The sequence below is a fragment of the Gigantopelta aegis genome, chromosome 12 (genome assembly GCF_016097555.1).
Source record: "Gigantopelta aegis isolate Gae_Host chromosome 12, Gae_host_genome, whole genome shotgun sequence".
In the NCBI taxonomy this organism is placed as follows: domain Eukaryota; kingdom Metazoa; phylum Mollusca; class Gastropoda; order Neomphalida; family Peltospiridae; genus Gigantopelta; species Gigantopelta aegis.
The window spans coordinates 746,423-759,554 of record NC_054710.1 but is presented as its reverse complement, the minus strand read 5'-3'; the positions used below and the strand labels follow the sequence as shown (position 1 = coordinate 759,554).

Sequence of the window (13,132 nt, the reverse complement as noted above, 5' to 3'; positions counted from 1 at the left end):
CCCTTCGCGTGCTGTAACCTCACCGTTGTGCAGGGGTCTAACATTCTCTTTGAGAATGGCCAATACAGCACAGATCCCCTTGTTTTCTTCGAGATACAATTGAAGTTTTGAGTAAAAGTCAGTGTCTATCTGTAATATTTGTATTTTTGCACAGTTTTTTACACTGTTTTTATTTAAATCTTGATTTTTTATATTGCTGTTGATCATCACTTTATTTGTTTGCATTGCCATAGTTTGACACCCAATAGCCAATGTATTTTTCGTGCTGGGGTGTCGTTAAACATTCATTCATTCATTCATTCATTCAAAACTGCTAAAGAATACTGGCACATTTAGGTCCATAAACATTGTCAAATGATTTATCTTAATAATTAAATACACATTATTTATTTAAACAAAATGTATAAATGTGTAAGTTATTTAACCTAGTGTCGTAATTCAACATAACAAACTGCGAAACACAGCAAAAACGGACATCCTTATATTTGCATAGCGAGGGGGGTGGGCACGGTGGTCATACCCCCTCCTCCAATCGAACCTTTTTTTTACTGTATTAAATTATATAAAATCATACATACAGTGTGGGTTTCCACCCCCACCCCACCCATTCATTCTAAAACATTGGCTACGCTAGTGTATTGTAAAAAAAAATTGTTTGTTCTTACTCTTATCTGTTTAAATTCATATTTTTCTTTAAAATCCCGATCACAAGTGTTTAAACTGTGCATGTGATAGCGGTCCTATAGTATATCACATGCTCTCAAAGGTTGAAGACGAAAATAGGTTACTCACGTAATCATGTTATGGGACGATAAATATACACTTACGTCTATAGTAAAGTTAGCACACCTCGGACTTTTGATATGTTATTACTAAAGTTATTGTGCAACTATCCTGAAACATTCAGCTCTGTAATATTTCTGGGTTGAACACTAATTTTGACCGAGTGTTCCTGGACTAATATGTATATTTTTGTTTATTAGTATTATTTTTTAAAATTATTTCCAGGTAAACCAGCTACGACAACCATTGACTGCATGGGATCCGGAATTGAAGGGCAGAAGACAGAATTAAAGTGTATGGTAAATGGAACTGTACAGTCAGGAATACAGTGGAATGGACCACTTAATAATGAGACCGTCTCATGTAACAATCTACAGACGATATGTATGACGTCTGGAAAATTCATTGACCGCTACACCGGTGTGATCGATTCACCCGAACAAAACACGTTGATCATAGAGTCTTTCAATTCAACAACTGACGCTGGTACATGGTCGTGCTCTGATGGAGTGGGTGCCCCACTATCGTATTGTAACAAGACCATCGAAAGTAAGTTACATGTAGCATTAATTTCTTTGATTTAGATTTCATAGAAAAATCCTTGAACATTATGGGGGAAACATGTTTATTACACTAAACAAACGCATCCTACACCGCGAAGTTGTCATCCACCACGACGAGTTGAGTTGGCATCCACCGCGACGACGTTTACGTTGTCATCCACCGCGACGACGTTTATGTTGTCATCCACCGCGACGACGTTTACGTTGTCATCCACCGCGACGACGTTTATGTTGTCATCCACCGCGACGACGTTTATGTTGTCATCCACCACGACGACGTTTATGTTGTCATCCACCACGACGACGTTTACGTTATCATCCACTGCGATGACGTTTATGTTGTCATCCACTGCGACGACGTTTATGTTGTCATCCACCACGACGACGTTTATGTTGTCATCCACCACGACGACGTTTACGTTGTGTCACCAACCGTCTACCATCATATGGGCCGATGTCAACCCACAGCGCTATGCACCCCTCCACTCGGGCATCAGACGGTCACTGTAATAGTATAACTCTCATCACAATTCTATACACATTTTATAACAATCTCTGGTAATCTTGGTTATACACAATATTCAAACTGGACAAATAAACACACAACTTATATATCAAGTTACATCAACAGCGTATACACACAAAACAATACTAATGTTTACTCACGGTTACTTCTAACCCAGATAACCTGCTCCGGTACGTTTCTTTCACCGACTTATGTAGTGCACGCTCTACTCTAATAATGTAACTACTTTTATACCTTAGGACTAACCCAACCTATTTTCCCATTGGCTAACCAATATCTGCAATGCAGCCAGATTGCCTCAAGCGATATGCCCGTGCAACCCAACCTTCCTGCTCAGTACTCCTTTACTTTGGGGAAATGTACATAATACACACTAACAAAATAATAATAGACTTGCCACAAATCCAAACCCACAATATACATATTATACCTGGAAATATACAGATAGACCTGCCTCTTGTCACAAGAGACCCCCAACTACACAATTAATCTAGATCACAACCTTGACTTGTGACAATATGCTTGAATTAAAAAAAATTAAATAAATAATAATAATAACGACAACAATACAAAATATTACGGGCTCTCCAAGGTTAAAGACGAAAATAGGTTACTGACGTAATCGTGTTACTGAATGATAAATATGCATTTATGTCTGTAACGTCGGAAACTTGGGGAATTTGATGTTATTACTATAGATATTGTTCAAATATCCTGAGACATTCAGCTCTGTACCATTTATTTCCATGTCCAACACTAATTTTTACCTCATGTTCCTGGACTAATATATACATTTTTGTTTAAATATTTTTATTTTTGTATTATTATTATTATTATTTACAGGTAAACAAGCTAAAACATCCATTGACTGTATGGAGCCCGGAATCGAAGGCCAGAAGACCGAATTAAAGTGTTTGATAACTGGAATTGTATGGTCAGGAATACGGTGGGTTGCACCACTGAATCAAGAGGCAGTCCAATGTAACTATCCACAGACGATATGCAAAACGTCTGAGAAATTCACTGACCGCTACACCGGTGTGATCGATTCGCCCCAACAATACACGTTGATTATAGAGTCGTTCGATCCAAACACTGACGCTGGAACATGGACGTGCTATGATGGACGGGGTGTCCAACAATCATATTGCAACAAGACCAGCGGAAGTAAGTTACATGTAGCATTATTTATTTATTTTTAGATTTCAATGAAAAATCAGTGGACAGTATGGGGGAAAATATGTTTGGATTACAAAAATAATAATAATAACAACATAACAAGAAAAATAATAGTAATAGTAATAATAATAAAAGTAATAGTAATAGTAATAATAAACAAACCAAACGAAAAATAACACAAAAAAGAAAACAAGACTAATTATGTGATTTTGTTTTTCCAATGGGATGGATGTTTTGGACGAACTACTGATGATACTGTATTGACTGGAGAAGGTGCTGTCTGATTTAATAATTTATTGTTCTTTATAAGAAAGTGAAATTGTGTTTAGCATGGGTACTCTGGTGATACATTTATGTTGGCAGAGAAACAGTTTATGTATGTAATGTTAACAACAGAGAACCACCAATAAATTAGCATATGTATTGTCAGTGCTGAATTGCAAAATGCAAGAGAAATTATATTTATGTGACACACCACCATCCTAAGTTGTTCCTACATGTGAGGTTTCATGGTCCCGTATGCATCTGTATGCAAGATATGATCCGAACAAGGATGTACTGTCATGTGCAGTATACTGTGAAAAGTATGTCACAGTGACCTAGTAATATTACGCATCACACCGCCATCCCAAGGTGTTCGTATATGTGGTTTGATGGTCCTGTGTGCATCTGTATACAAGATATGGTCCAAACAAAGATTTACTGTCATGTGCAGTAGACTGTATAAAGTACGTCACAGTGACCTAGTAATAGTATGTGTGTTTGTTTGTTCATATCTGATGAACCTTAAAAAGGAAAGAAAAGAAGACACAATCCTAATTAATTTGAAGATATCTCATTACATATTGTTTACTGGGCATCAATTATACAGTAACAATCTAGTGACTTCGTTACTGCCGATATTACCTCAGTATCAACCAATGCAGCAGACCTATAACACACCTTAAATCTATTTTATTAATATTTCAATAAATTGAAACTTAGAATAAACGGTAACAAAAGGAAAATAGGTCTTTTTAACGGCAACACGTCAGATTACAAACATAATTTTTGATTGGAAATAATATATTAGAAACTGTGACACTAAAGATTACAAACATAATTTTTGATTGGAAATAATATATTAGAAACTGTGACACTAAAGATTACAAACATAATTTTTGATTGGAAATAATATATTAGAAACTGTGACACTAAAGATTACAAACATAGTTTTAGATTGGAAATAATATATTAGAAACTGTGACACTAAAGATTACAAACATAGTTTTAGATTGGAAATAATATATTAGAAACTGTGACACTAAAGATTACAAACATAGTTTTAGATTGGAAATAATATATTAGAAACTGTGACACTAAAGATTACAAACAATAGTTTTAGATTGGAAATAATATATTAGAAACTGTGACACTAAAGATTACAAACATAGTTTTAGATTGGAAATAATATATTAGAAACTGTGACACTAAAGATTACAAACATAGTTTTAAGATTGGAAATAATATATTAGAAAATGTGAAAGAATACAAATACTTAGGAATTACTTTTACAAAATAAAACAACTTTCGGATCACTAAGAATAGACATAAACAACAGGCTACGAAGATCATGTGCTTTGTACTATCAAACTCAAAGGACAACTATCTATCAACCGAATGTACACTTAAAATGTTCAACTCAGTGGTTCTTCTAATTTTATTATATGGATGTGAAATATGGGGGTATGAAAAAGTTGATATATTTAATTCTGTACAAATAAACTTGTTAAGACACATCCTACCTGTTAAAAAATCAACACCAATATTTATGCTGTATGGAGAGTTATGGAAAATGCCAATCAAATGAACTATATATAAAGAGTGGTATGCTACCGGGCGCGACTGATATCAAGAAAACAATCAATATTGTCTACTATTTTATACAACATCATGTTAAATGACCACCTTACTAACATATCTAACTATAACGGGATTTCCACTGTTAAAAAACACACTGAATAACTTGGGAATGTTTGATATTTGGATAAGACAATCGTTCATATCAGTAAATTATCTCTCACAACATTTTAAACAAAGACAATGCGATCAGTGTTTTCAAGCATGGAAAAATAACATATCACATTCATCGAGAGGCAACACTTACAGATTATACAAAGAACAACTATTTTTTTTTTCAAAACCTATACTAATAAACTACCGGAAAAACTGGGCAATACTCGAGAAATCCATTACCTACGGTTGAAACTGGACTCTGGAATAACATACTTATAGAAGAAATGATTTGTATTTTATATAATGTAACGGATATTGATGACGAGTTCCATTATCTTTTCATTTGCCTTTTGTTTTCTACACTCATAGGCCAAGTAGTTGTACGTTTAGAGAACTAATGGAGAATAAACTATTGGTACACTAAAGAAATTAGCATGTTTTTTTTATATAATAATTAATTTAAACGCCCTTGACTACAAACACCATCAAAACCAAAAATATTTAACAAAATATTACCATTATGTACTGTACCATATATACGTTTAATAATTTATTCGTTTATAAGTACATGGATACCCGTATATCTGTATTAAATAGCTGTATTATTACATAATATATTTATATGTGTAATTGTATGTATTGTAATTAATGTATTTATTGTCAACCATCTTGTCACGTGTACATAAAAAAACGAAGTTTATGTATATATTGCTCCGTGTATATATTACTCCTATGCCGTTGTGCAACGGCCCGAGTGTAAATGAAGTCTTGTCTTGTTTTGTTAAAAAAAAACGCACACGGCAGTCAAAAACATGTTTTTCTGAAACAAAAACATGTTTAGGTCGATTTTGTTTTCCATGTGCGTTAACGGAAAACAAGAAACATTGTTTCGCAACTGTTTAAGTGTTTCGCTCCGATGTGTTTCGCTTGCGTTTCGCTACAGACAAAACGTCATTAGACAATAAATCAATCATCGAACGAATAGAGACACATGACATCAAAATGGCATCTGCCAGTGAACCGGTGTGGACCACTGAGCTATTTGGATCGAAGCAGGAAAGAGACTGTTTACCAGGATATCGACTTTGTCAGCTTTGGTTCCCGGTAATTTCCACATACTAAAGGCAAATCTACCGTATTTTAATATCAAACCATATATTAAAAGATTTAATTTATACACAATTGACATTAAAATAAAATAGAGAACTGGTCATGTTTCGCACGTTTGTGTTTGCCATGTGCGTTGACTCGTTTCGACGTCTGCAGAAGGTTGATCGAAACACGAAACATGTTTCTATTTTCAAAAAACAGTTTTGTTTGCCGTGTGTGTTAGGCTTTATGCAGACATCCTACAATGACGTTTGGTACGACTTGATGGGCGAGTCTGCCCAGTGGTGGGTCTGCTTTACTAATCTGACAGTTTGTCATAGTAGTGTCTTTAAAGAACATATTACAGAATTCTTCTTATATTTACGCCACAACTATCTTCTACCAGTGATTATTAATGTTAACCACCAATATCTTTATTTCGTTGGTCATAGCACGAATCGTTTATCAGAGGCTGTGTATGTGCTGTCAGGTATGTGGCATACTAAACATCCTTGTGGGGAAAAACATATTAAAGAGCCTTGCTGCTAATGTAAACAGAATGCAGTAGTTTCCTCTCAATACGTATGAAATGACTTGATGTCTCACATCAGACAGCCGATTATTACTAAATGAATGCGCTTTTTTGTGTTTTAATAAAGTGTTTAACATAATACATTTGAAGGCTTTCTTAGTCAGGTCCCATTTGCCAGAAATGTTATATGTACGAGCATTTATTTATTTTAGAATTTGGTCCAACAGAGATTTTGAAACTAATTTGGGAATGGTTAATCATAAAAAAAAAAATCCAAATATATGTTGGACATCTGAGCAATTACATTTTATGATTCAAAATGGCCAAACACAAAATGGCGGGAAATTGCCTAATAACAAGAATGCAGCTGGAATCCTAACGATATTTATAGGTGGGTTTTTTTTTGTGTTTTTTTTTCTTTCTTTCTTTTAAAGCATTAACATATATGTGGATACATTAAGTTTATAATAATCTGAAAATTTACTTTCATGGTTAAAATTGTAAAAACAAAATAGATGGCAGAAATCAAATGGCGGCCATTGGTCATAAAATCAACATCCCAGTCTTATCAATAGCATTATTTGCTGCCATAGATGCGAGAATGTATCACAGCATATCACAAATCAAACGTGGCATCTGCTTTCCTGTCTGTTGGAAGGTACATATAAAGGATCCCTTGCTTTATGTGGTTACTACAGTAGTGATTGTGATCGCTGTTAAATTACAGTTTGATATATTTTCAGAAACTGATAGTCAACTGTGTATGTCTGGTGGTTTATGTGGGTGTGTTATAGCGGTAATTGTGATCTCGTTGTTAAATGACAGTTTTTTGTATGTTCTGAAACGTATAGTCCATATGCTCTACATCATGTATCCTGTGGTTTAGGTAGGTGTGTTATAGCGGTGATTGTAATCGCGTTGTTAATTGACAGTTTTATATATTTTCAGAACCTGACAGTGAGAGTGAGCGCATGTCTGGCTTAGGAACAGGTGCTATATCTGGAATTGTGATCGCTGTTGTGTTGGCTGTTGCTATACCCACGGGTTGGATAGTGTACAAGAGGTAATTAAATCCTATAAACATTTTTGTCCGTTTAAAAACATTGAGATCATCTTTTGGTGGCCTTTTAATATGAATAATAACAAAGTAAACACCAGATAATTATATAAATGCTGTTACCTTCTCAAATATCAAGAGCTGTTGACGTGGGGGTGTTTGCAGGAGGAAGGGTGTCTATTAATGATCAGTATTAATATTTGAAAGTTTAAAACGTATTTCACTGTTTTTACATAATCCCCCTAGTCTCAAACACTTGTTAGTTGGTCATAATTTATTTAGTTTTATTTACTTTTTTTGGCGGGGTTGGGTGTGTGGAGTAATTAAAAGAAAAAGTTAATACATTTTTAATTATTGTACTTATTATTTTCCTCTTTTTTTCTTCTTTATTTAGCTTAGTTTTGATATTAGTATTGGAGTGCTTTGTAAATAGACATCGTTATTTAAAGGGCAAAACATTTATTACTGCAGTGTTTTGTAAATTGACATGCTTATTTAAAGGACAAAACCATTATTACCGCAGTGCTTTGTAAATCGACATGTTTATTTAAAGGATAAAACCATTATTACTTAGTGTTTTGTAAATCAACATGTTTATTTAAAGGACAAAACCATTACTTCTGTAGTGTTTTGTTAATCGACATGTTTATTTAAAGAACACAACCATTACTACTGTAGTGTTTTGTTAATCGACATGTTTATTTAAACGACAAAACCATTATTACTGCAGTTTTTGTAAATCGACATGTTTATTTAAAGGACAAAACCATTATTACTGCAGTGTTTTGTAAATCGACAGCAGTGTTACAAATAAATATGAAATGTGGGAGTTGTAAAGTCGTTTTCACAACAGTTCAATTCATGTACTATTTACAATCCAGGGCCCCGTCTTAGCGCTAAGATCACTTCGTAAAACGCGGCCCAGGATTAGAAATCAATATAAACTATTCACAGGTGTTATTTACAACCCATAGACTTCATAATAGTTGGCAAATCGTTTATTATCATTTATTTTGGTATCATAACACACTGTCTATTTTATGGCATGTAAGACTGGGAATAAAGCATAAGATTATCTTTTTTACAGAAAGAAGCATGCCAAAGGTGAAGATGGGCAGAACGCACAAACGTCCCAAAACAAAAATGAATTTGACAAACCTGGCTTCTCAAATATCCCTATCTAGTACTGGAATACTAAAGAAAAAAATGGCTATAAATTCCACAACTTAACAGTGTTTCTCTTTATTTAAAAATATATTTGTAAACGAGCTTATTAAACTGTGTCTAAAATGGATCCTATTTGGAACTGAACTGTTTCTCTTTATTTAAAAATATATTTGTAAACGAGCTCATTAAACGGTGTCTAAAATGGATCCTATTTGGAACTGAACTGTTTCTCTTTATTTAAAAATATATTTGTAAACGAGCTCATTAAACTGTGTCTAAAATGGATCCTGTTTGGAACTGAACTGTTTCTCTTTATTTAAAAAAATTTGTAAACGAGCTCATTAAACGGTGTCTAAAATGGATCCTATTTGGAACTGAACTGTTTCTCTTTATTTAAAAATATATTTGTAAACGAGCTCATTAAACTGTGTCTAAAATGGATCCTGTTTGGAACTGAACTGTTTCTCTTTATTTAAAAATATATTTGTAAACGAGCTCATTAAACTGTGTCTAAAATGGATCCTGTTTGGAACTGAACTGTTTCTCTTTATTTAAAAATATATTTGTAAACGAGCTCATTAAACTGTGTCTAAAATGGATCCTGTTTGGAACTGAACTGTTTCTCTTTATTTAAAAATATATTTGTAAACGAGCTCATTAAACTGTGTCTAAAATGGATCCTGTTTGGAACTGAACTGTTTCTCTTTATTTAAAACTATATTTGTAAAAAGGCTTATTAAACTATGTCTAAAATGGATCATATTTGGAACTAAACAGTGTTTTTATTTTTATTTGAAAATATATTTGTAAACAAGCTTATTAAACTATGTCTTAAATGGATCATATTTGGAACTGGATATGTTTCGGGCTCACACCTCTGGGGTGTAGTAATGTGGGGTACTAGATGGCACCCCTATATTTGGCAACATCATTCCACCAGTGAGTATTGTGTCATTTTCACCAGTGATATTTGTCAGGTAGATATAAATAACTGTTTCCAAACACCTGTGCAAATTGTTCAGCGTACCAATGTATATCATAAGTTACTATTATGGTGAGACAGTGCGCTATATCATTTTATTGAGTAAGCAAAATGTTCAAAATACACCCATGTAAGATACATCACCTTTACCAAACATTTTCTTTGTGGGCAGACCCAAATCGACCAACCTCTAAAATTGAATTGAATAATCAAATGAAACTTGGTTGAAAATGACCGACACTCTACTCTGTCCCAGATAACGTTGTTTTAACGCATGCCATGGTGCACCCTCTGCATTTAGTGTTGTGTAATTGTTGAACGACCCCTTGCAAGTGAGTTACTGTAGTAAGCATCTAACGAACAGCATTGAATTAAGATACCGTATCTGTACATCTTCTGTGCCAAGTTGGACAAGAACATGTTTAGTTATTCACTTAAAGCAGTAAGCCATCCAATGTTGTCAATGTATTTTGTAAGTTCAGAAGAGATATAAATTCTTGTTTCTTTGTTAACACGTTGAAAGTTCACTTGTTCATCAAAAAGTTGTTTTTTTGTTGTTGTTTTTTTAGCAAAGACACCAGTTTAACATTTTATTAAATATTTAAGTAATACAAGTTTTCATGACAATATCCAATAGAATACTGTTTGTATATAGAATATCAATAATCATTTGAAGATTATCTGTTGTTTATGACAAAAGTACAGTACCATCAGCATACATTAAAGAAAAACAAATATATTGCAAGTACATATAGTCACACAATCCCTTAATTAACTGATTATATAAATCATTTATGTGCATGTAAAATAACAATAGTGATAGTGATTCACCTTGCATCAGTCCAGCATTTCATTCAAAAGATGATTGTTAATCTTTATACAAATAGCATGGGATATTGGTGACACTTATATGTATGCAAATTTTACACAAACGACCTAATAATACTCTTCTTGTTACACGCATCTTAAGACTACAAATTTTCCATTGATTCTATGTACATACTATTGTCTGAATAATCTCATATCATATTATAATTTAACGATACAAAAATTCAAATGGGCGTAAGAAATCTAACTTCACACAAGTCACGAGTCTAACAATATACCACCATTTAACATTAGTAATTGTGGAGCTAAACGTTTGGACCCCTGTTCAAGGTGATCTGTATCGTATATTATTATACCACCATTTAACATTAGTAATTGTGGAGCAAAACGTTTGGTCCACTGTACAAGGTGATCTGTACCGTATATTATTATACCACCATTTAACATTAGTAATTGTGGAGCTAAACGTTTGGTCCACTGTACAAGGTGATCTGTACCGTATATTATTATACCACCATTTAACATTAGTAATTGTGGAGCTAAGTGTGGGGCTAAACGTTTGGTCCACTGTTCAAGGTGATCTGTACCGTATATTATTATACCACCATTTAACATTAGTAATTGTGGAGCTAAACGTTTGGTCCACTGTACAAGGTGATCTGTACCGTATATTATTATACCACCATTTAACATTAGTAATTGTGAGCTAATTGTGGAGCTAAACGTTTGGTCCACTGTGGAGCTAATTGTGGAGCTAAACGTTTGGTCCACTGTACAAGGTGATCTGTACCGTATATTATTATACCACCATTTAACATTAGTAATTGTGGAGCTAAGTGTGGAGCTAAACGTTTGGTCCACTGTTCAAGGTGGTCTGTACCGTATATTATTATACCACTATTTAACATTAGTAATTGTGGAGCTAAGTGTGGAGCTAAACGTTTGGTCCACTGTTCAAGGTGATCTGTACCGTACATTATTATACCACTATTTAACATTAGTAATTGTGGGGCTAAACGTTTGGTTCACTGTACAAGGTGATCTGTACCATATATTATTGTACCACCATTTAACATTAGTAATTGTGGAGCTAAACGTTTGACCCACTGTTCAAGGTGATCTGTACCATATATTATTATACCACCATTTAACATTAGTAATTGTGGGGCTAAACGTTTGGTTCACTGTACAAGGTGATCTGTACCGTATATTATTATACCACCATTTAACATTAGTAATTGTGGAGCTAAACGTTTGGTCCACTGTGGAGCTAATTGTGGAGCTAAACGTTTGGTTCACTGTACAAGGTGATCTGTACCGTATATTATTATACTACCATTTAACATTAGTAATTGTGGAGCTAAACGTTTGGTCCACTGTACACGGTGATCTGTACCGTATATTATTATACCACCATTTAACATTAGTAATTGTGGAGCTAATTGTGGAGCTAAACGTTTGATCCACTGTTCAAGGTGATCTGTACCGTATATTATTATACCAACATTTAACATTAGTAATTGTGGAGCTAAACGTTTGGTCCACTGTACAAGGTGATCTGTACCGTATATTATTATACCACCATTTAACATTAGTAATTGTGGAGCTAAACGTTTGGTTCACTGTACAAGGTGATCTGTACCGTATATTATTATACCACCATTTAACATTAGTAATTGTGGAGTTAAACGTTTGGTCCACTGTGGAGCTAATTGTGGAGCTAAACGTTTGGTTCACTGTACACGGTGATCTGTACCGTATATTATTATACCACCATTTAACATTGGTAATTGTGAAGCTAAACGTTTGGTCCACTGTACAAGGTGATCTGTATCGTATATTATTATACCACCATTTAACATTAGTAATTGTGGAGCAAAACGTTTGGTCCACTGTACAAGGTGATCTGTACTGTATATTATTATACCACCATTTAACATTAGTAATTGTGGAGCTAAACGTTTGGTCCACTGTACAAGGTGATCTGTACCGTATATTATTATACCACCATTTAACATTAGTAATTGTGGAGCTAAACGTTTGGTCCACTGTGGGCTAATTGTGGAGCTAAACGTTTGGTTCACTGTACAAGGTGATCTGTACCGTATATTATTATACCACCATTTAACATTAGTAATTGTGGAGCTAAACGTTTGGTCCACTGTACAAGGTGATCTGTACCGTATATTATTATACCACCATTTAACATTAGTAATTGTGGAGCTAATTGTGGAGCTAAACCGTTTGGTCCACTGTGGAACTAATTGTGGAGCTAAACGTTTGGTCCACTGTACAAGGTGATCTGTACCGTATATTATTATACCACCATTTAACATTAGTAATTGTGGAGCTAAGTGTGGAGCTAAACGTTTGGTCCACTGTTCAAGGTGGTCTGTACCGTATATTATTATACCACTATTTAACATTAGTA

General features: G+C 34.1%; 1 protein-coding gene across 1 annotated transcript; it reads left to right on the top strand.

Annotated features, from left to right (window-relative positions):
* Positions 1–247: 247 nt before the first annotated feature.
* On the top strand, positions 248–10,464 carry LOC121386464. The gene is made up of 4 exons (XM_041517365.1): positions 248–1,332; positions 2,716–3,039; positions 7,616–7,730; positions 8,812–10,464. The coding sequence occupies exons 1-4, from the start codon at positions 1,038–1,040 to the stop codon at positions 8,906–8,908; spliced, it is 831 nt and encodes a 276-aa protein (XP_041373299.1). The 5' UTR covers positions 248–1,037; the 3' UTR covers positions 8,909–10,464.
* The last annotated feature ends 2,668 nt before the right edge of the window (positions 10,465–13,132 follow it).

Excerpts from the sequence above, each read along its gene's own strand:
- LOC121386464 (XM_041517365.1), top strand. The coding sequence starts at position 1,038 with ATGGGATCCGGAATTGAAGGGCAGAAGACAGAATTAAAGTGTATGGTA. Across the intron at positions 1,333-2,715 it reads TTGTAACAAGACCATCGAAA|GTAAACAAGCTAAAACATCC; the intron begins GTAAGTTACATG and ends TATTATTTACAG. Across the intron at positions 7,731-8,811 it reads GGTTGGATAGTGTACAAGAG|AAAGAAGCATGCCAAAGGTG; the intron begins GTAATTAAATCC and ends TCTTTTTTACAG.